General features: G+C 47.1%; 1 protein-coding gene across 1 annotated transcript; it reads right to left on the bottom strand.

Annotated features, from left to right (window-relative positions):
* Positions 1–1,418: 1,418 nt before the first annotated feature.
* Positions 1,419–15,681, bottom strand: ERFL (ETS repressor factor like). Its single transcript, XM_088672642.1, has 5 exons — positions 15,618–15,681; positions 7,309–7,543; positions 2,883–3,072; positions 2,440–2,563; positions 1,419–2,135 (listed from the first exon to the last, which is right to left on the bottom strand). Exons 1-5 carry the CDS (start codon positions 15,679–15,681, stop codon positions 1,513–1,515), a joined length of 1,236 nt encoding a protein of 411 aa, XP_088528768.1. The 3' UTR covers positions 1,419–1,512.
* Positions 15,682–23,614: the final 7,933 nt, after the last annotated feature.

Below are 23,614 nucleotides of genomic sequence, written 5' to 3'. Positions count from 1 at the left end.
CATAGGGGTCGGCTTAAACAGCGTCTTCATATCAACCACACAAATACAGTTTTGTTTTTTCTTCTTTTAAAACACGGGGACACGAGCACACTGGTGAGGCGCGGGAGGGGGTATTTTTTTTGTTTTTGTTTCTTTTACAGAGAGGGTCACACCCAGAGTATGACAAGACAATATTGCACTTCGAAAGTCAGGGGTGGGTAAAAAAAAAAAAAAAAGGTTTAACTCCCTCTCCCATCATACAACTCCCTGTATTTTGGAGTGGGCCTGGATTTTCAAGTTCCCACAATTTTGGGAGCTGGGAATCAGGTTGGTAGGTTCTGGAGGACACCGGAAACTTGGAACCATATTGGCTTGCAGGAGCGCTCTCAGGATGCACACATTTACAAGACCTAGCTGTGAGGACCCTGTCCATAAACACGTTTTGCTGCATTCCAGTTTGCAACGACCTACGTGTGCAACTTAAAACTATCGGGTGTAGAGCAGCAACACAGGAATGGTGGTATTTGGACTACTTGGCCTTTAAAAGGGATGATCCACACAAACTACTCTTGTTTTCTGGCTGGACCTTTTTGAAGACACCTTCGCAGCACACATCAGGGCAGCCCCAGATTGTGACAAGCCAAGGTGGCTTTAAAGGCATCGGTAATGGTGGGAAGCAGGCAGAAATCTGATCCAAGAAACTATGTCAGGTGAGAAAAGATCCTGCGCTTCATATCAACAAGGCTTGTGCAGGAGAACTTCCCAGCATGTGGGCAGGGCATTTGGATGTTCTTTGTTGAAGCACCAAAATATCTTGTGCCAGCCACAGCAGCAAGCTGGTTGTCTCTACAGCTCCAAGAGGACTAGAAACCTGGCTTTTAAAGAGGTCAAAAGAATTACATGGGGTAGCAGGAATTAATGTAGCCTGTGGAAATTTTCAGAGATCGTGTGGAGCTGGCCGGTCCAGGAAGTTTAATGGGACTGATCTAGGGAGGGAGAGCTGAGGCAGATGGTGATCAAAGTGCATGAAGGTATCTTCCCATGGTATTGGAAGAGGTGATGAAGAGGCCATTTCAGCTCTGAAGTGTTGCTGGACTGCAACTCCCATCATCCCTGACCATCGGTCATATGGGCTGCTGGGAGCTGGGAGTCCAGTAAGATCTGGAGCCTCACAGCCCCCCCCCATCTTTGCCACACTCTGCTGCCTGTCCTGAGCCCTCGTCCCTTTCTTCCAGAAAGACTTTTTGCTCCAACCTGGTCCTCCCCAGGAATGTGAAGACAAGGCCCTCCATTGATGAAGTTGAGGGGGGGAAGGATGAGTATTTTGCCCAGGGTGAAGGGAACGGGGAGCAGAAAGTGAGGGTGCTTTGGGGAATTAGACTCAGTATAATCAATGAATAAAATTTTCCTATAAAAATAGAGACATCAAACAAATGGGGTAGGTTTTGTTTTCTTTCCTTTGCTTTAAACTCTTAAGAATCTGGCTACTGATGGAGAGGGACCAGCAGTTGGGGCTCCTAATAATCTTTGCGTTCAGCTGCCTGGCAGACTCTTCGCTTCCTTGCCAGTGCCCAGGCTGGCCTCTGCCACCCCTTCCGGCTTGCTGGCTGTTGCCCCTGCCGTCCGCTCTGTCTGCAGCCGCTTGTAATTCTGCACCTGGCTCTCTATCGCCTCCAAGCTGTCGGGGCTGAAATCGCAGCCTTCGTTCTCCGAGCTGCATTCGCTTAGGTCTGTGATCTCCAACTCTGAATCGGAGCCAGGGTCCTCTTTGGCTCCTCGCCCCCCTGATGGGCTCTGGGCCCTGGGACCCAGCAGCTCCTTCTCACGCTCGACGGCCGCATTCCCAGCGCCACGGAGGGGCAGGGTCATGCCATGGGGAGGGAGACAGAGGCGAGGGACAGAGCTGCCCCCCAGGGCTGCAGCCCGCTCTGTGCTATCTCCCGGCAGTAGTGAAATGGGTGCTGGAAGCTGGGCTAATGATCCAGACAGGGGGTTGGGGTAGAAGTGGGGGGAGTACAGGGAGGCGGGCAGTTTGGAGCTGTTCAGGGGGAAAGAGCTGGACAGGTAAGGGTTGAAATTCCAGGGGTAATCTGGGAAGGAAGCGTTCCTGCCATACGGAGTCAGCAAACTGGGGGGCTTTGTATAGCCAGCAACACCTGTGGGGGAGAAGGGGGGGAAAAGAGGTGTGAGCAACCAGTCCATGCTGGAGAGGCTTTAGATTTGCTGGAATCCCAATTCATTGTCGTGATATTTTCATATTACTATTTTGGTGTGAATCATAGCAATATGGAAAGAGAGGCAATCACCTTTATGGGGAGTTCTTTAAAAGGCAACAAAATGAACAAGCAGCAAAAATAATAATTAGGGATTCCTACCTTGAAAGCATAGCCTTCCCAGATTTATTATTATTATTATTATTATTATTGAATGGTAGAGAGAGGATAAACAGCTTGCTCTCACCTGACCCCAGAAAAGGGAAGGTTGCATCCAGTCTGAGCTTCTCTGTCTCAGTTTGCCGTTCAAAGAGTGAGGTGCGGGTGGCCGGGTCCCCCAAACGGGGGCTGGAGAAGAGACTTTGCAGGGTCTAGGGGGAAGAGAAAATGGAATGAATGAGCTACACAGATGCATGGGCTCAAATGGTCAGTGGCTGATCTCGCTGCCTCCTGATCTGACCATCCTGGCCCTGTGGGCTGAAAATATTTTTAAAAAGGAGAAGGTGGGGTAGAAATGGCCACTCTGCATATGCTCCTTGGCACTATTCCAGCACAACGTTCTGACATCAGAGGCCCAGCTCACGACTCTGAGCTTAAACACGTGCTCTGAAGGGGAGCAAACGGGAGGATACACCCTCAACAGATACCCTCTTAAAAAACAGACGTGGTTCCCTCTTTCCCGCACCATACCTCAGGGGTCAGAGGGGCACAATCTGTCCCAGGGTTGCTCCCATTGAAAGGGTTCTGAGCCAGCAGAAACGGGGAGTTGGCAGCCATGTCCAAGAGAGGGTAATTCACCAGGACCACTTTGCTGAAGTTGAACTTGTAGGTGAAGCGTTTGCCCTTGGTCTTGTGCAAAATTCGTTTGTTGTAATAGTACCTGGCAGGGAAAGAAGCAAGGGGCCAGGTGAGCCAGCAGCGAGCAGGATGGCTACAAATCCCCAGGGGGCTAAAGTGTCATTGTGGGATGTGCAAAACTGAGGTCGCAGCTGCTCACCAGAACCAGGAGAGTCTACTTTACACAAGGGCCTGCAAATATTCTGTGGTTAAAACAAAGACTAGTCCAGTGAATAGATAGCCAGGCCAAATCAAAAGCCAGTGAAAAATTACGTGGTTGTTTTTCATACAATGGAATAATTTGTTTCACCAAGACTGGAGAAATCCGGGTTCAAATACCCACTTAGCCATTATACCCACTAAGGAACAATTTGCAAGCCACCATCTCTCAGTCTAACCTATGTCTCAGACTCAGTATTGTTGTAGGGATAAAACAGGCAAAGAAACAGGTGCATAACCTTGAGCTCCTTGGATATTATTATTATTATTATTATTATTATTATTATTATTATTATTAGCAGTATTATAAGTACAGTATTAGTTTTCTTATTAGCCAGGGGGCGGGGAGGGAAAAGCAAGAGCTGCGTTTTGCAGAGAGTGAAATCACAAACCCAGTTAACTGAAAGGCCTGCTCAGCATCTGCAACCAGCAAGAAGAGCTCCTGATATTTTGCCAAATATGGCTTCACACACACACACACACACGTCGATCTCTGCAGCCATGAGGACTAGAAACTTGCAGTTTTAAAAGGAGAAGAAGAATAAATCTTAAGAATTTCAGGAAGCTGGATTCTGCACCACCCAATTCAAAATTCCACACTATGTGTTGCAGTTGTGAAGCAATGTATGGCATCACCCAACATGTGGAACGAAGGGGGAATAAAAGGGAGAAGACGTTTTTTATTCCAATTAGTCAAACATGAGGCAGAGCATGAAAGGGTTTGGTGTTGTGCCAGCCTTCGCGTTCAGTAGGAAACATGGATCCCAACAACTAAATAGTGGTAACCAGGACTGTGTGCAGTCAATGCAAAAATGAAATAATAAAAATAAAAATAATCCTCTAAGCAATCTGAATTCTGCACCACAAAATGATGAATTCTGCAATGTGTAGAAATTATGTAAACAGAACACACGTGTGCTGTTTCACTTTTCTATGACTCGCAGTGTTGCTTAATTTTTCTGCTAAGGTAAAGGTAAAGGGACCCCTGACCATTAGGTCCAGTCGTGACCGACTCTGGGGTTGCACGCTCATCTCGCATTATTGGCCGAGGGAGCCGGCGTATAGCTTCCAGGTCATGTGGCCAGCATGACAAAGCCGCTTCTGGCAAACCAGAGCAGCACATGGAAATGCCGTTTACCTTCCCGCTGTAGCAGTTCCTATTTATCTACTTGCATTTTGACGTGCTTTCGAACTGCTAGGTTGGCAGGAGCTGGGACCAAGCAACGGGAGCTCACACCGTCACAGGGATTCGAACCGCCGACCTTCTGATCAGCAAGCCCTAGGCTCAGTGGTTTAACCACAGCACCACCTGGGTCCCTGACAATTTTTCTGCTAGTGCTGGTCAAAAGGAGGATGAGGATTAGCGCATGGTGTTATAGAACATTGCTGTGGAGTTGGTGGAAAATCCATTGAAGAACAGCTGAGCTTCAGGACCATCTACACAGAGGTTGATTTATTATGCAAAAAATAAATAAATTGTCCTTTCAAAAGAACCCGAGGTGCATCACCTTCCAAGATTTCAAACACCCTCTCCAAAATACAAGATAAGTTTTAATATATATTTTTAAATGAAAAATTGTACTATATTAAATCACATCACAAATGCTCCTTGGCGCCAACTTGCGACATTGTGCCCTGACTTAGGAATCAGCGCCCTCTGCAGGCAACACCAAATTTCACCCCCTTAGTGGCCTATTAGGGGAAATTGGACTGGGCACCACTTCCAAGCAAAGAGCGCCCCCTAGTGAGTCATAACATGTCATCCAGCTCTATGCTGGCAATAAATCTCGTAGCCTTTAAACTGGTGCCCTGGGGAGGGAGCCTGGGTTATCAAGGAGTCTTCAGCATTTATTTACTGGGCAGAGCAGAGACGAATTCCCGGGCTCAGTTAATAGGAAGCGTCAATAGCACTTAGCTCCTCATAAATATTAATTAGGGAGGTGGAATCTCAAGTGGCCAGAGAGGTGCAGTTAATTAATAAGCAATAACAAATATCACTGTCGATCAATTACACAGAGAGGCTACTGGGAGAGGATGGTAGCAAAGCTCTTGTGGGTTTTAGCGGTGTTTAGGAGAGGTAGGCGAAGGAACAGGGAATAAAAAGCACCCCTTCACATCTCAAGAATTTGATAAAGTCCTGGGAGTAACGTAAGGAACAGGGTATGTTGCATGACTGCATGTGAAACCAGTATTACACATAGCAAAAAATACTTATAAAGTGCAATCCTATACATCTCTACTCAGAAGTAAGTCACGTAGTTTTCAATGGGGCTTACTTCCAGGTAGGTATGTGTTGAAACTGCATCCTTAGTCCAGTTGTCTATGTTGCAGAAATCTAACTGATGGATCATATCAGTTTTAACTGATTAATCAGCTGATGGATTAAGTTTGCCAGTGAGCAAACTAATAGTACTTTCTTTGTTTCTAAATGATATATGTGTGTGTCTTTCGTAAGCATCCCTTTCCTGCACGGGGAGAATGCCTCTTTTTATAGATGATGGTTTGCGACCAGCAGTTTATATCAGCTGTTATTTTGAAAACTGAAAAATAACTTCCAAAAAAAATAAAATAAAGATGTTGCCGAATTAATCAGGGCACGTTCCTCTGTGTGTGTGTGTGTGTGTGTGTGTGTTAGAACTTAGTATTAATATAGGGCATTTCAAGACAACCGCAGCTCTGTTATCTCAGTTCCCCTTACCACAGACCTGAAAGGCAGGCCTGTATTATCCTGTCCACATCACAGATGTGAGGCTGAGTGATGGTGCCATTTTGGTTGGCATCTGTCCGGAGACAACAGAGGAGTGTGCCTTTGGCCACCCAGTGAGATTATGGCTGAGGTGGGATTTGAACAAACGACTCACTCCCTCCTTCTTGCCCACTGCCTGACATACCCATCACATTACTGGCAATGCTGAAAGCCACTGCATGCAGAAGGTTGCCTTCTGTACCCTCTGAGCAGGATTACAAGCTCTGCTTCAGTCAGGCAGGTATGGCGGAGTGTTCAACTTTTTAAAGTAATCAAATGGAAGGAAAAAACACACACACACACACACTCTCCTAAAATCCCTTCAGTTTCACAGTGGGCGTGCTATGTGGCACTACTCTCAGTGAAACTTGGTTGAACACAGCCCAATATCTTTTAAGGATTAGATTTCCTACTTCATGCATAATCATGCACAGGTAGGGGGCATCCTCTCACCATTCTTTAATTAACCCACTCTGTGAAAAACGGGAGATTAACTAAAGCATGTTAAGAGGCAACAAATCCACTTTAATTTTGCTCGTGTGCTTTTTCACACACCCTTTAATGGGTTCCTTTTACACCAGGGCTGTAGACAGACTGGGAGAAATCAAATAGCTCTGTAATTCTTCTAAGGTCCAACTTGGGCAACCTGGAGATTTCTGTCACTGAAGAAGGAGGAGATATAGAAAGACAATCCCACCAGACTCTCCATCTCAAGTTATGGCCAGCCCCTCCACCTCCTCTAGAGAAATGGGCCATGAATGGTGCAATTGGCTTACTGGGTCTGTTAAATTCATACATTTAATTGAAACCATCTCCTTTCTTCGAAATCTCCAAAGCAGCAAGACGTGCAACTGTTTCTTTAGGCCATGTATGACTCCTTAAATTTAATCAATAACCAATCAGTTAGTTATAAAATTAATCAGTTTCAAACTTTTTAACCAATGGTAACTCTAGTGGTTTTATTTAAAGGACTCGGGGAAGTTCCCCCACCTGGCCCCCACTCAAATGCCTGCCCTGATTGAACATTATTGCACTATAAGTATGAAGGAATAAAGAAATATAAAAACATAAATTCACGCTGGGAGTTGTTTTCCAAAGCAGTTGGGAGAACTAGACGGGTTTCAAAAAACCCGTTCAACCAGAATAGGCCGCAATGCGGCAGGGCAGGTCTAGAGGGCGCTGTGCTGCTACAGCGCAGAAGCCTGCGGATCCTGCTGCCCAAGAGGCGCTGTCCCGGAGCGAAAGTGCTGAAACTGGCCGGTTCCGGCGCCGTAGGGCGTCCCAGTTCCTCCCAGTCCCCACCCAGTACCTCACCTCAAGGCCCTGCTCAGCTTGTCGTAGTTCATATGGGGCTTGCATTTACGGATTCCCCACAGCCTGGCCACCTCGTCCGGGTCCTTGATGACAAACTCCCCGTAGTCCCCTTGCCAGGCGATGACGTTCTGGTATTCTTCTTTTTGCAGAAGCTCCAGGATGAAATGCCACAGCTGGATCTGGCGTGAGCCGGGGCTCGACTCTGGCTTGTAGGCCCAGTCTGGGAAGGCGAACCCTGCAGGGGAGAGGTGGAAAGAATAAACCGGCTAGAAGGGGGGAGGGGCTGCTCTAGACAAGCCGGAGGATCACTTATGTTTCTAGAGATCATAAGGTTGCTGGATCTCTCTCTCTCTCTTCCCCCCCCCCTACACCTTTGGAGCAGGTACGCAGGTACTTGCGTGCTGGGGGCTCACGAATTCTGGAACCTCGTAAAGCATAGGAGCCAACTCCTAGGGGCCAATGGGTCTTCTGCCCCCCCAATAAAATATTTGAGGAGGCCGCATAGCTGTAAAGTTTTCCCTTTTCTCGTGAGGAAGCCTATTCAGCATAAGGGAATTTCCCTTTTAAAATGGGAGGCCGCCCCGCCCCCAACTTGATGGGCATTGCCATTCAAATGAAGTGCGTGCACTGTGTCACATGATCGATTTTGAGGGGCGGGGCTTACCTGGGCCCTCCAATATTTTATTCAAGTTGGCACCCCTGTCGAGAAAAGCAGCAGGACCTAGCACTCTCTGGCGTAAGCCCCATACCTATCTGTGTGGATGCAAAAAGAGGCTGCCTGTGTCCCGGAACATGGCAGCCCCCCCCCCCCGCAGCATGCAAAGGAAAGGGGGTTAAATGTCCAAAATGCAGCGACCTCTTAGGAAACTGATGCATTGCGGCGCTGTCACCTGATTTAAAAGTCAATTGATTAAATGAGCTTTGGTTGATTAATTGATTAGTCACTAGCTAAATCTACGCATGCTTGTGTACGAGTAAAAAAAAAAATCATTCTGAAACCAAATGTGCATTGCCTTTGGGGGGGTTGCTCATATATTTTTATTTATTTCATAAAATAAGAAGGGAAAAAACTTCAAAACAGATTTAAAATAGGGGGGAGAACTTGAGGGTGGCAAAGGGATGGAATGGCATTGTGAGTAACTGATTTAACTGTAGACTTCCCCCTGTCCTTTCAGAGGCAGCAATTGCACACATTTATTTGGAACTAAATCCTGTTGAGACCTGTGGGACTTGCTTCTGACTAATCATGGACAGATTCAGGTTGTCAGTTTCTCAGATTTTAGCACTAATTGTCTCTCTCTCTCTCTCTCTGTGTGTGTGTGTGTGTGTGTGTGTGTGTGTGTTAGAACAAAGAGGTCTAGAAGCTTGTTCTGGTTTGAAATGAAAAGTGAAGGTTGTCATCTTTTTACAGAACAGCTGCTTGTTGGGGGGGGTGGGGTCAGAGGGCATTCCACTGTTTCTAGTGCTGTTTATTCATTTACTCAGCTTCTATCCCTCTCTTCATCAATGTATGATCCCAGGGTGAGTTAACGGATAAAATAAAGCTTCAGTGAAATGCATGAGCACTAAAATATAACTAAACAACCAATTAAAACCCTAATTTATATATTAACAGAGCAACATAATTATTACAAATTTTTATCTGGTTGATTCAAATCCCTGTGAAGGTTCCTGCTGAAGCCTGGATAAAGACTTGTGTCTTCAGCTTATGCTGAAAAGTCAACAGTGTCGGTACCAGAGTGACCACGAAGAGGAGGGCATTCCACAATCAGGAGAAGGTGCTGCCACCAAAAAGGCCCTCTCTTGTGCTGACACTACATGTCTCATTCAGCCACAGGGCCACGAGAAGTGCCTCCCCTAAAGCTCTTAAAACGCAGCCTGAATGGTTTAGGGTCATATTGTTTTGTTGAGATAAAGTGCTCTAAACACTTGCTTGGGACTAAGTCAACTGAACTCTGAGGGACTTATTTTTCATTAAATTGCATGGATCAGGCTGTGATAGCAACTTATGCTAAGAATATCATCGGTTAAAAATGGCCACGGTTAATTAATTAATTAATTTCATTTCACATGTGTCTCAAGGCAATATATGAACCCACCTCAAAAACTGCTAAAAATAGTTTTTAAGACAGTGCAAAAAAACCAACTGAAGATTGGTTTAAAAACAATACGAAATGAACACCTTACGTAAGAAGTCCTGAGTCTATAAAAGTTGATGTCAGCTTGGCTGTGAATTTTTTTGCAGTACTGTATGTATATTAAGTTACAGTGCAGATTAATTCCAGGGGGTTGCTGTGTTTGTGATGGTAAAAGTATGGCACTGCAAGGATTAAATGGATTCTTGTACGAGTGTTTGTGGGATGCAGCCAGTTTGTCCAATATATGAACAGGTATCCTCAGATGGCAGACATAGACGAAGGGCAAAAAATAGTATACAGTGATCCCCTCGCTAAAAAAAAAAAAAAAAAGCCAGTGATATTTCATTGCCACAGTAAATTTGTTAGTCTAAGGTGCCACTGCACCTTGTATTGTTTTCATATGGATTTAAAAAGTTGCTATACCATACAAAGTAGTATTCCTGAAAAGTTTTTTTTAAAAAAAGATATCCTTTGATATGGGACATTCCTAAAAATCAAGTGAAATTGGTAGTGAATTTGAAATGGTTCGGTTAAAACTGGTTCCAATTAAAGCTAGAAATATTTTTGTATAAGTCAGGGGTAAATCTTTGTACATAATCTTCATGATTAAGACCCCAATCATTGTGTTTATTATTGAATTTGGAATGGTTGGGTTGCCTTTTCATACTATCTTTCTGGGTTTTATTAAAACTTCCCTATTCTGTCAGCAATGAGTATTTTTCATATGGTATTTCTCCTGCATGAAACTGCTGAATGTTCACTTATCAAGAGGTTCAGCTCTGTCACTTGTGGCCTGAATAGAGATAATGGTTTTCTATCCCACTGCATGTATTAATTAGCATAGCAGTGCAGGGATGCTTGTTTTAGAATCAACATGGGTTTGTGAACAGCCACTATAATTATTTCACATACATTTAAGCATTAGCACAATTATCACAGTCTGTATTCATGCATTTCATTTCCCACTGCTTTCATTGCCAACATTTGTTTTCTCCACACATTCTGGTGAGTATACGTGTGCCATCTTAGGAAATCTCTAGTCTATGAAAGCTTGTGCCAGAATAATTAGTTTGTGCTTGAGGTGCATAAGACTCCATATTGTTATTTTACTGCATGCAGATGTTGACATTACTTTCCCATAGATGTCAAATATATTTGATCTCTTTTTGTTGGCCCGCCCCTTCACCTCTTCTTTTTTAGTGACTGTGCCTATTTACAATATTTTACTTTTAGTGTCTAACTCTACACCACATGAACATTCATGCGGAGATCGTTGCATGCAGGCACATGCCAAATAAACACAAATGTTTGTGCACATGGCAAGACCTTTGCTAGTGCGTTTCCTCTTACACTACTTATAAAATGTTCCCTGTGTCCTCGGAGACCTCTCCCTTGAAGTTGAGATGCTCTCCGCCTTGTAGTTATTTCCACTTTCAGATCTTAATTCCGCAGTGGGCTTGAATAACAACCTGACACTGTGTTTAAAAGCAGGCATCTCCAAGGAGCAGGGATAGCCAGCTCAGTCACCTCCACCCCGACTAATTAATCATGGCTAAAAGCTGAGCTCTCTCTGCAGCTCAGGAGGGAACGGACTTCAAGCGGAAGGTGCTGAGGGACACACTCTGGCCTCTTCTGTGCAAGAGAGGTCAGGCCGGCCTCTTCAGATCTGTGCCTCTATCTATGAATCTATCATTAACAGGCCTAATGAACTGCTGATCAATGCCTTGATTTTCAGTTACACAGAGCACCTTTGGCACCCCTGCAGTAAATTACATTCACTCTCCCGAAGGCCTCTCGGATGCCAGGGCCCTCAAAGTGTGAGATCAGCCTCTCAACAGAGGTGCAAATACTTTGCTGGGAAGTCCTGGGCACTATTGATGCCTCTCAAAGTGCAAAGGGGATACCTGTCACATTCCTCTCCCCCTTGCATTAATTGAAGGCATGAGGCACCAAGGGCAAAGCACTCTTGGCCAATGGGATTGTAGCAGGACTGTAATGTAATGCCCACAGAGTTTCTACAACATCAGCTCTAAAATATGTGCGGTTTACCTGCAGGCCCACACCCTGGAATATTAAGGTGTTGGTAAACCCTAGGATAAAGCAGTGGTCTGTCCGTGTCCAGTAGCCTTCAAATATGAACACTACTTAACTTGCTCAGTGCTTTATTTTGACGAAGCAAATTTTAATTTATCACAAAGGTAGAATAAGTACCACATGGTTGTCCGTCCACTTTATACTGGGAGACTGGAGAAGGAATATTAGCTCTTCATTCTCCCTACACAGTTTTCCTTTTATTTTTCTATAAGAAAAACAGCTAGCAGCCTAAACAGATAGACAGTTTTGTCTCAAAGGTTCGGTTCAAGTCACTCAAGGAGATTTGGGGAGGCTTCCCAGTTTCCATTTCCCATCTTGAACATGGGAATGTTTTCCTTGGGGTTTTTGAAATAGCAAGACAGGTGTGTGTGGGTGTGTGTATTATTACTATTATAGCATGGGAGGCTGAAAGAAATTTGCTTTTCATTTGTACAGCCTGGTATTGGCACTTCCTGCTCTATTTGCACAGCAGCAAGAGTGGATTCACCATGGTTCTAACTACTTCACAGAGCAGAAACTAAGCCTGATGGAGACCTTGCTGTCGCTGTCACCGCTGGATGATCTTGTTCCCAAAGCACATTTGCAGCAATGGTGCAGAGTAACAAACCATATAGGCTTGGGGTGTGTACCCCAATAATCCTACACAGTGTGCAAGAGCTCCTCAGCAGCAGACAGCTTCACACAGAAAAGTTTCCTTGGCATTCAAAAACCCCTATTGTAGGTGGAAATTCTGCACCAACCACTCCCACTACTTTTTGAAAGGGACGCACCAGCTCACAACTCCCCCAGGAACAAGACCCGATCAGTAGGAGGGGGTTACTTAGTGGTGAATGAATGACACTTTGTACATGCTCAAAGGCCAATTGTTTACACTTTTTAAGGAGACTACAACCTATTAATCGCCCCCCCTCTTTTATTTTTACGACCGCTTAGTAAATTACAGCTTTTGCCAAAATGACATGGAGTGCCTGGATTTAGATTGGCAGGAACAGGAATAAGTTTGCTCAGTCCAGACACCTCGAAAGGGCACATGTGTACCGGCCAGTTAAGTCAAAATGAGCCTTGATTAAAATTGGAGGAACCTCTGGGTCTCCTAGTTCTGGCTGGCTGGCTCTTTGGTCTCTCCCCAGGCCATGCCTCTCACTGGCCTTGCAGCACACTTCCCGGAGTCCCTTTGACTGGTTAAAATGTGTCCTTGATTATGCCTCTTGCTTGCTTCAGTGGAAGGTGGAGAGATGTGGTTATACTGTAGTACTGCAGAAACCTCAGGCCTGTGTGTTGCTGAAATGTAGCCTACTTTTTACGAAGGGTCACATTCCAAACTCTGCTCACCTTTTCCTCTGGCCCCAACAACCCCTGGCAAGTGGCTCCACCCACCCCTTAGAAATTTGCCTATTGTGGAAATGTGGGCCCCCAGGCTGAATAAACTTCCATGCCATGGATTTAAACTCTTTCAGGTAGTTCACCCTTGCAAACAAATGGACCAGCAAGCTAGGCATGTGATACACAACCACAGAGAGGTTAAGGAAAATACAACTCTACTGCTGTTGTTAGAGTGCTGGGCCTGGCAATGTGACTGACTGTTAAATTGCCATGCATTGACGCTGCAAAAATAGGTGAAATTGCTCCCCTTTTTCAAGGAAGAGCCAGGTGGTGTAGTTAATGTGTTGGATTCACAACGGGAAGAACTGGGTTCAAAAGCTACATAGCTGTGATGCTCACAGGGTCACCGCTAGCCTACCTCTCGGGGTTGTTGTGAATCTTAAATAGGGGCCTGGGGAAACCTGCATACGTTGCCGGAAGAAGGTGAAATGTGAATGCAGAAAAAATACATACAGTAAGACTTTTCCTCCCCCACCAACACCAGACTGCTAAGATTCTTCCTTTGACTGTCCTGCCATGGTTTTAGCCTCAGTGTACGTATGGGGAAAAATAGAATCAGCTGGCTAATGAAACATGCAAGGCTTCTGTCCTCAGAGGCCCAGCATGGAAAAGAGTGCCCTGCGGTTAAAACCAGCTCCTTTGATTGTCACTATTGCCCCCCAGCCTTCAGCTTGGAGCTACAAACTCCACAGCAGTCTAGACCCTTGGGGGAGATTTTGCTGTGAGAGAGGGGGAGGGTGCAGTTATTAGCTGTGTGAAATGAGTGGGTATGATATTGTGTGTTTGTTTGTTTGTTTCTAACTGGGAGAGGATGAACATAGAAGCCATGATAGCTGTGTCTCATACAGTGCATATTGCTGGATTTGCATTTATTCATTGGATGGTCTCTATACTGGATCCATCTGCAAAAAAACCCTCCTCTTCAGATTCTAATGTTTTATATTTACCAGATATCCACTGACTATTCAGATATTTGCGAGTGAACTGCTGAATATTTTACATATGATAATGTATCTTCCCTTCCTTTCTTCAGTCCCCTGTTTTCTGGTGGTTTCTTTTTATTATTCACAGCTTCACTCACTTTTTTTTTAATTCTTCATTTTTAATTTCTTTTGTTGCTATGAATTCATTGAATGAAAGTTAGGCATACATTTTAAAAACAAATAACTTCATTTTCCCCCATGTTGCATGCAATGGTGTGTAGCATTTGATAGTTGACATGCAATAGTATGTAGTTCTTTTTTACATTTGACATCTGACAGTATCAAAACAATCAAGAGATATCAACAGGTCTAAAGCCCTTGAGATAATGGTTTCTCCTTCAATGTCGAATTGGAATTCTGAAAATGAAATTTTTGCATGCCGAATTTTGATAGTGAGAGAACAGCAGATTTCAAATATTTGTGAATGTTGATTTCAGTGTTATTGTATATGTCAGCAGCAGTAATGTGTAGCATTCTTTTGTACAATAGCAATAGTATGTATGTTCATAGGTATCAAATCAGACTAGGTTTGATGTTGGGCATGCAATAAATAATGGACCGAACACTTCACCTTGTCTATGCAGGAACTAGTGAAGGAGAGAAAGAAATTCTGCACTTGCTCAGAGGTCCCCTATCATCTACATACTGTGTGGCTAGCATTAAAAACCGACCAAATGGCACACCCATTTCTACTATCCGAAAGGAGCAGACTGCACCAGAACATTTTGCCAAGTTCTATTAAAATGAATGGGAAACAGAACAGTGGTATCCATTATTTTCTTTTCAGTGTGTCCATGTCGCAAAGAATAACTTAGCTCAGCGTTTCCCAAAATTTCTTTTGAGCCATTTGTCACCAGGTCCTTTAAATTGTTTTTACCTGCACGCTAATCAAACTAATAATACAGAAGAACACTGTGTCTCTCAGGATTTGGGAAAGACAACATCTCAAACAGTGCCATCTGTGTGAGTTTGTAGGTGGGTATGGTGGTGATTAAATTTGCTTTGAGTTCTTGGGTACATCCCCAACCTGATGAAGGTGCATAGCACTGTGGTGGGCCATCTTAAGCTTCTTGGGGGGGGGGAATAGGTGAGGTATAAATGCAATAAAAATAAATAAATACGGCACAATAAAAAGCAGGAAGTAAGGCAAAGGAGAAAAATGTTGGTTCTAGTTGTATCTTCTTATTTAAAAACTGAGGTAGCTCAGTTGGTTAGAGCCCAGTGGTGATAGTCCCAAGGTCACAGAGTAATAGAATAATAGAATTGTGGAGTTGGAAGGTACCCCAAGGGTCATCTAGTCCAACCCCCTGCGATGCAGGAATCAAGGTTTGATCCCCGTATGGGACAGCTGCATTTTCCTGCATTGCAGGGGGTCAGACTCACTAGATGATCCTCAGGGTCCCTTCCAACTCTACAATTCTACAAGTCCTTTCCAACTCTGCAGATTCTACTATTTCCCATTTTGGGGGGGGGGGGCCAGCATTGGCCGGGTGAGATCATCCTGGGTGTTTATAGGAACTGGAAGATTGAGATATAAATCTCAACATAAAGAAACATAAACTTTTTAAAGTGGTGGGGTCTCACCTGGAAAAATGCTGGGCCGGTTTGGTCTATGGCCGGAGGATCTACCCTGAAATTAACACCCGCTACTGGGGTGTGTGTGTGTGTGTGTGTGTGTGTGTGTGTGTGTGTAAAGTGAATTCAATTTTACCTGGAGTCCAGAGAGCAGGAACCGGCGAGGTGAGCAGCAGGTCCGAGACGCAGTTACAGTCCATGGCGCGAGAAGATTACACCTGCAGAGGCGGAGAAGGGGAGGAGGGTCGTGAGATTGGATGGGTGGATTGGGAAGAGGAAGCACAAACAACAGGAGGGTTTGTACCGTTTGAGAGAGACAACTGGATGAATGCATTAGAACAGCGAGGAAACGAGTTCAAAAGAAATGGGGTGGGGTAGTGGGGAAGTGGTTGTGGGTTTTTTTCAGGAGACAGTGGAGGAGATAAAGTTCTGCCAAGCTTCTCGCGGCGCTCCCAGAGGGCGACGGGCCTCTTGCTGCATTCGAAGGACTACGGGCACGGACTAAGGCCGAAGCCGCCAGCCAGCCCAACCCTCAATGCCGACCCCAGAGCCATCCGAGCTCCATTCCCTACGCCCGCCGGTGCGCAAAAAGCTCAATAGCGCAGCTCTGCGCGAAGAGGGAGAAAGAGCCCCGCGCCTTGGACCCGCTGAACCCGCGAATTATTCGCCTCTCTTTTGGTGTGCCTGCCGCTGTATTCCCCTAGAAGTTTGGCCCTCTCCACAAGCCGCTTTTCAGTTGAAGTACTCGGAATGGGACGATCCGAACTCGGAAGTAAGCCGGACTCACGCGTTACTAATTGTGGATCTGTTCCTCTGGAATGTGGGAACGGTCGAATGGCATTTCCTTCCAATTAAACTTGTTGGCTTCAAGGGCTTTGCTGCGAGTTGGGCTGCTGGTGTTATGTCGGCCTGGGCAGTTGCGTCTGCGTCACGTGCATTAAGGAACGCTGTGTGCCTGTGGTTGTGTGAACACGTCCCCAGAGCGTGTGCACATTTAAATAAACGGTGCTGCCTTGCACATATACCTCTGCGTGACCCTGTGTGTGTGTGTGTGTGTGTACTTGTGTAGATCCATTTGGCCCTTGGGTGTTGGTTTCCATAGAATTATTATTTCTTAAATCTGTATACAGTACTGTATTACTTATTAAATGAGAGGGAGGGCTGGTCGCCGCCATCAACTGCTTCTTTGGCGCCATCTCGCATGCCGAGAAGCCTCGGCCCAGTTGTATAGCTCCCCACAAGTCTACCCCCAAAATATCCGCAGCAGCCCACCCAACAAAGCGAGTATTGAGGGCGGGGACGGTAAAGTTTATTTTCCTAACCTGCACATTATCATTCTACCCAACCCCTTTCAACCGAAGAGCCACAGGGAAAGAGAGAGGGCAACAGGTAGCCGTCCAGTGTTGAGTTGGTGGCGCTCATTCAATTAGAACAAAAAAAAAAAACAGACCGCGATCCTAAACACAGCTCCTTGAAAGTTCGTCCCATGCTGCATTTGATGGAACTTTCTTCCCCCAAAGCAGGCATAGGATCGAGACCTAGCACCAAGCCCCCTCAGTGCCCGAGAAGGGCTCCTCTTTAATTGGAGAGGGGACAAGGACCCTCCCGGCTTCTTCACACACACTAATATTGCACACCCTTGGGAGTGCAGCCTTGCACGAGGGCAGGGCAGCTTCCGCAGAATACTCACCTGCTTCCTCCACGCTAGCTAGCAGAATAGAGTTTGTTGGGCCCAACCGCCCTCTTAGGAATCTGCCTTATCCCTTGGCCCAGTTAGCTCAGCACTGCCTACACTGACCGGCAAAAGCTCCCCAGGCTTTATTTCTATCTGTAGATACCTACCGTAGGACCGAACCAGGGGCCTTTCTGCGTGCCGAAGCACGACCTCATGGCAGCTCTTTCGCTTGCCTCTCCCCAAAAATCACACTCAGAATGTCCGATTCTCCCCGCCAAAACTTTAGATTCACAACAGCAATAATAAATAACAGCAAATGTATTCATTCCATCAGCGCGCTTTACACCGTAGCAAGCCGGGAAGCTAAAAGAAAGAGGAACTGGAAAAGGACAAGTCTCTGCCCGCAAGGAACTTACAAACTACGAAGGAAGGAGGAGGAAAGGGAAAGAAAAGGCAGCAGAATAACCGAGAAAGGGTCTATACTTACGGTTTTCCCGCATGTAGATGCATATTCCTATTAAGTTGCATTAGCTTCCCACCCCCACCCCACCCCGCCCTTTCTTGTCCCCTGCTTCCTTCCTCCCCCCGGTTGTCCCGTTTGCGCCCCACAACGGTTTAAAGCCCATCCTTACCTCTTTCCCGCGCCACGCGTCCATCCGAGGGATTTTTTGGGGGTGCCCAGAGAGGGGGCAGCGTCCTCCCTGGTTCTTCAAGAAGCATCGTTAAGGATTCCGCCAACCCCCCCTCGCCCCAACTCAGCCACCCTCCCCCCCAACTCAGCCGGCTTATTTGGCGGCTGAAACGCGCCTCCTCCCCCTCGCTCGCCCCCACCCGCACTCCCCCTCCAGCCACCCCGGGGCCGAGCGCGCGGCTGGCCGGGCTGTCAGATAATTACCGCGGCGGCGGAGGAGCCGGTGCCCTGGGCGACTCCGCTCGGCGCCTGGCGAGTGACACGCGGCCCGGAGAGCCGCATCATTTATGGATTCGCCCCCCGGACACGAAAGAAGGAGAGGAAGAGAAGGAGAGGGGGGGAGGGACGCGCACCTGTCTTCCTCGCCTGCCCCTTACACGCTCGTTCCTTCTTCCCTTCCGTCCCTTGCACATTCCCCTTTTCCGCACCGCTCTTTTTCTCTCCCTTCTTCTCCCCGCTCCGTCCTTCTTCTCTTAACTTCTCTCCCGCTTCCCTCCCCGTGAGCCCTTCATTGTCCTCCCTTATTCCTTTCACACAGACAACCACGCAACCCTTTTCTCTCTCTTCTCCCGTCCTATTCACATTCCCTCCTACCCTCTCGCGCTCCCCTCCCCTCTCCTCCTCAGCCTCGCTCGCTTCTTCTTTTTTCACCTCCTTGCACCTCCACACTTTCCTTCTCCTCCTCCTTTTCAGGGCCTCTTTCGCGTTCCCTCCTTTTCTTTCCCCTTCCACGCCCGCTCCTTATCCCGTGTTGAGTTCCTCCTCTTCCTCCGCTTTCGCACTCTACTCTTCCACTATCCTGCCCTCCCTCTCTCCCTTCTGTCTCCCTCTACCCCTCCACCCGAGGAGCGCTAGAAACGAGGAGGGAGGGTGATGGCGATGGGGCGATGAGATGGGGCGGGTGGGGAGAGGGTCCGAGCTCCAGCCGTCTCCTGAGGTGTCCGGGCGCGGCGGCAGAAACCGCTCAAAGGGTGACGGCGCCTGAGCTCAGCGCTCGGCTCCGTTTGTCTTCATTAGGGGCGGGTGTTTGCTTGTAACTACTCCTCACTTCCCCACAACAGCTCCACCGCCGGCATAAGGCGGGCTGGAGTGGCGGGGGTGTGCGTGGGGGAGGCGGAGGGGGGCGGCGATGAAAGAGACTCTCGCTGCGAGAAGAGAAAGTAAATAGGAAAACAGCCGGAAGAGACGAGGAAGGAGCATTTGCGCTCACCACCACCCCGTCTCCCTGCTACACAACTGACTGTTGTTGTTGTGTTTGTGTCTCAGAGAGAGAGAGAAACAGGGAGGAAAAAGTCAAAAGTCGAGAGAGAGAGAGAGAGAGAGAGAGAGAGAGAGAGAGAGAGAGAGAGAAGAGGAACAGGGAGCAAAAAGTCAACACCCTCCCTCCCGCAATTGTAAACGCAAACATGTTTGAGCGAGAGATCTTTCCCAAGGCAAGAGGAAGTTAAAAGTATTGGCGGCGGAATGGCCCAAAACTTTGATTCAAGTGGTATCGTGTAGGTGAGGAGTGGCGTCCGGCTCTCCTCTGCCAAGAACCACTTGTGTGTGTATCTTCTCAAGCGGATGCTACCAGTTTGGGGGTGGGGTGATGTGTTTTCAGACTGGGATGCAGGTGGACAAATAGAAGCCTCCACCTGCCTTCGCCCAGTTGCTCTCCACCCGCCCATCTTCTCTGCGCAGGTTATGTCCGTCTATCTCTGTATTTACAAAGGCGGGGGCTTTAATACACATAGGCGCAGGGACATAAGCGCCTGATCTGACATTAAGGAGATCAAATTCCAGGGATCTGGTGACCCGGCCTTAGCAGGGTGAGTGTGTGGCTGGGAGACGGCGAAGGAAGAAACATGAATGACCTGAAATTTAGGAGGGAGAGAAGATTGAGAGGCAGGTGGAGTGATGGGGAGACAGAGAGATGTATTTAGACATCATATCTGGAACGGAGTCGGTTTAAGACCAGTTTAGCAAGACACATTAGCAACTGAAACCGAAGAGATCGGGGTGTTCAAAAACGCCGATAGAGAATACGGACATCGCAGCTTTGTCCCCGGATTCAGCACCGGGGACAGCTCCGCCTAATAGCGAAATGGCGCTTTTCTCTTCCAAGCCCCTCCACAACCCAACACAGAACGCAATACGGATAGACAAAACTTCCACCCAGTGTCACCCCCTTGCCACCTTATTTCATGCAGTATCCCCTCACCTGCCCCCCTTCCCGAGCTCCAAGGATGTCACCGAAGCCCCCGTCTTCCTCTCTGCGCGCCCCCCCCCGCCAGCTCTCAGCCTCTTGTCCTTGGTTGCAGTAATTTTCCGTTTGATTTGGGAGGTAATGCATTTTTTACAAATCAAAGAGGAAGCTAGCAGATCCCCCCGCAGGCCCCCAGGAGCCGGGGCCCAGATGAGAGGCGCAGATCATTTCCTTGTTAGTTTTGATTTCGGTTACCGAGGCTTTCAACTTCCCTCCAACCTCCTGGAGAAATGTTATAACAAGTAGCCGAGGGAATTTTCCCTTCTTTGCTTCTCCACTCCTTCCCTCCCTCCCTCCCTCCCTCCCTCCACACACCCTCCATTTCTGCCCCCTCCCCTTCGCTTTCTCGCTCGGTCTCATCTCTGCATATTTCTAAAGCGAAGAGGGCATAAAGCAGCACCCAGCCGTCCAAAACTGAAAAGGAGGATGCAGGAAAGACACGAGGCACCCAGGACGCCAACCCCCCACGCCGCCGCCACCACCCCTAAGAGACCCCCCCACTTTCTTATTTATTTATTTATTCGCTCTTTTCCCACAAATTTTCCCCACGCGATCTTTTCGAGAGATCCAAACATAATTTTTAAAAGTTAACGTTTTAGGTCAGAGGGCACCCAGCTTTTCTATTTTTATTTTGGGTGGGGTCTGGTGTTATTTTTGGTTAGGATTAAATGTTTGCTGTAAATGTGCCTCCTCTGCACATCGCTGTGATGATTCAGGGGAGAGGATAGCTAGAGTATTCCGTCCGTGTTTGGTTCAGCAGAATTTCCAGCCCTACCTAAAAACTGCTTACAGTACTTGGAAGCAAGCCATACTGGGTTCAACAGGACTTATTTTCTAGCAAGCCCTGTTGAGTGCAGTGGGATTTAAGCCCAGGGAAGTGTGTACAGGATTACAGCCTCGGACGAAACCCCGCAAACGCGCTGAAGAGTCACGCGTGCATTGGTTTCTTCACTTGTAAGACTCACATAAGCGATATACACATATTCAGGCGTGCACACACGCCTCATGCCTAAGGCTGCTATACCTGCCTGAAAAGCCCACCTATAACACACGTTGTGGAGCATACTAGAAGACAGGTGGGCAGGTGAAGAAGCACCCGCGCCTGTTTACCAGGGCTGTGCTTACCTGAGAGAAAGTCCATGGAGCTTACTTATCAGTGCGCATGGATAGGATGGCGCTGCATTTTGTGAATGGGTGTTTTGTCAACAGAGTAAATAATTTAAGTTAATACGCCCCTGCCTTTTTGAACCGAATCAATTGATGATAAATTCCCGGGTTAGCAAAACGTCAGTATGGGTGCCTTGACGCTGAAGAAAAGGAAGGGGAAACTGGCCCCTTAATAAAGCGAAATCTCCAGTAACCGTGGAAGAAAAAGCCAAAATCTAACCTTGATTATTTCAGAACATGCAGACTCAAAAAACAAACAGGTGTGCTCTGAACTGGCAACCCCGCGGATACAAATTGGTCTTCGTCGATTAATCAACTAAAGCGTCAGTTGATTAATTCACCGATTAAAGGTTGCAGCCTGGATCCATACACGCACGCACTCCCTATGGGTTGTTACCAGAATAAAGCACAGAAGTCTTGTGCACAAGCTGCAACACAAGCCTGTTTCTATCACGTACACGCCGCACATATACAAACACAAACCAGGCGGGGAGGGGGCACGTATTCATTCGCGCAAGGTTTGAAATGCTAATAGCATCTAACTTTCCGATGCAAAACACACACACACACACACACACACACACACACACACACACAAAATAATCTGGGTTCCCCCCCCCTTGTTATATGCGGTCTGGGAGGGGGGAATTCGGTGTTTGTACCGCTTCTCTCTTTTTAATCTTAAAGGATATGTTTGCCGACCTGCCCCCTCCTTTCTTTTTTTGGGGAATCGATACTGTAAATTATTCATTGTCATTAATTATCGATTTGGGTATCTAGCGGCGGCGTTTGGAGGATGAAAAGGTTTTTTCCTTCTCCCCTCATTGTTCCATAACCTCCGGCGAAAGAAGCCAGAGCTGGAAGACACCCCCCTCACACCCCCTTCCCCCCAACCCAATCCACCAGGCCTGTTCTAAGCAGCCCCTATACACATGTTAGGGCAAACTCCGCTCGATCAATGGGGGATCAATGCGGAGGCATGAAACTAATAGCCAGCGAAGCCTCTTTGATCTGAAATCTCAGATCAAAACTCGAATACCTGCTTCTAACAAGACAGAGAAGGGAGGCGAGGGGAGGGAGAGGAGAGGCGGGCAGGGGGCCGGGAAAGACGAGGGAGCCGGCGAGCTTTAAATATCCGACAAATATTTAAACATGCAGGTTGCAAGTTTAACAACCGAGGATCACCCGAGTTTCAGGGGGAAGAAAGGGAAATGTCTGACTCCCTAAATGGAGGGATTTTGGAGTGGGTGGGAGGGCGCTGGATACACACACAGGAAGCAGAACGGAAAACGGCAAAGGGCGCCCCCTTGAGGTTGGGGCATGAGCAAGGGCAAGATCTCTGGTTTTCTGGGAGGCGAGGTAGGAACAAGAAAGAGCAGGGGGTTGTGAGTTGCACGCAAAGAGGGGGAGCGGGGTGGGCAATGATCAACATAGGAGGACTACACCGCTTATTATACTGCCCACGTCTCTACGGTCACATCCAGCAGCCCTCCGGGAAAGCGAGCTTGCAATTTATTAAGTAAAGTAATTAATAATTATTTTTTTAACAGTCTAATAGGGCTGCTCCGGTCCCCACGCCTTGTGCTGCCTCGTTTGATTATTTTCAATGTACTTAGAAGTTCTCAGAACAACACGTTGTTTGTTTGGCGTTCTCCCCACCACCAATACTCCGAATATCAGAGTTATTGGCGGGATTCCTTCGCCCTCCCCCTCCCCCACCCCCAGCTATCTCAGAATATGAGGGAGGCTGGCACTGGCTGTCCGAACAACCTTACACACACACACACACACACCCAAATATTATTCCTTAGATCCTTGTTGCGCAATTCTGAATCCAACCTCACTGTTGCGTACATATCCCTTTTGGAAACTCCCACCCACCGACCCCGGAACAAATGCCTCGAGGGAGGAATCACAATTTTGATAATACAGTACATGACTTTTTAATTAGAGGAGCAAGAGGAGAGGAGGAACTTCAGCTCCTCAGGTGCATAAAGCTAAAGCCTCGCCCATCTCTTGCGAGTTTGCAAACTTCCCAACATAGATACGGTATATTCCAAGTTATCCGGGGCAGAGAGACCCGCCTTCTGCTTGCAAACCGGGAGGTAGGGGGATGGCGCCATATAAATAATTCATGCTAATTATATAGCAACTTAACGTTTCTGTTGTGCGCACAGTTCTGGTTTTTTTGTTTTGTTTTTACAGAGGGTAAATAGAAGGTACTTAATGCTGACCAATGCACATAACCAGTACATATAATATACTGCAAAAAATATATTAATGATACCTTCTGAGACAGATTGCGGTGGGTACCATCTTATTGCAATGACGTGTCTTTGATGCCCCGTTGTTTCC

The sequence above is a fragment of the Zootoca vivipara genome, chromosome 6 (assembly GCF_965207765.1).
Source record: "Zootoca vivipara chromosome 6, rZooViv2.hap1.1, whole genome shotgun sequence".
NCBI lineage: Eukaryota > Metazoa > Chordata > Lepidosauria > Squamata > Lacertidae > Zootoca > Zootoca vivipara.
This window is presented reverse-complemented; position numbering and strand designations above follow the sequence as displayed.

Bases quoted from the DNA above. Each gene is read 5' to 3' on its own strand.
- ERFL (XM_088672642.1), bottom strand. From the start codon at position 15,681: ATGGACTGTAACTGCGTCTCGGACCTGCTGCTCACCTCGCCGGTTCCT. The intron at 7,544-15,617 runs GTAAAATTGAAT...TCTCCCCTGCAG, and splicing joins TCCTGCTCTCTGGACTCCAG to GGTTCGCCTTCCCAGACTGG. The intron at 2,564-2,882 runs GTATGGTGCGGG...TCTTCCCCCTAG, and splicing joins GTGCCCCTCTGACCCCTGAG to ACCCTGCAAAGTCTCTTCTC.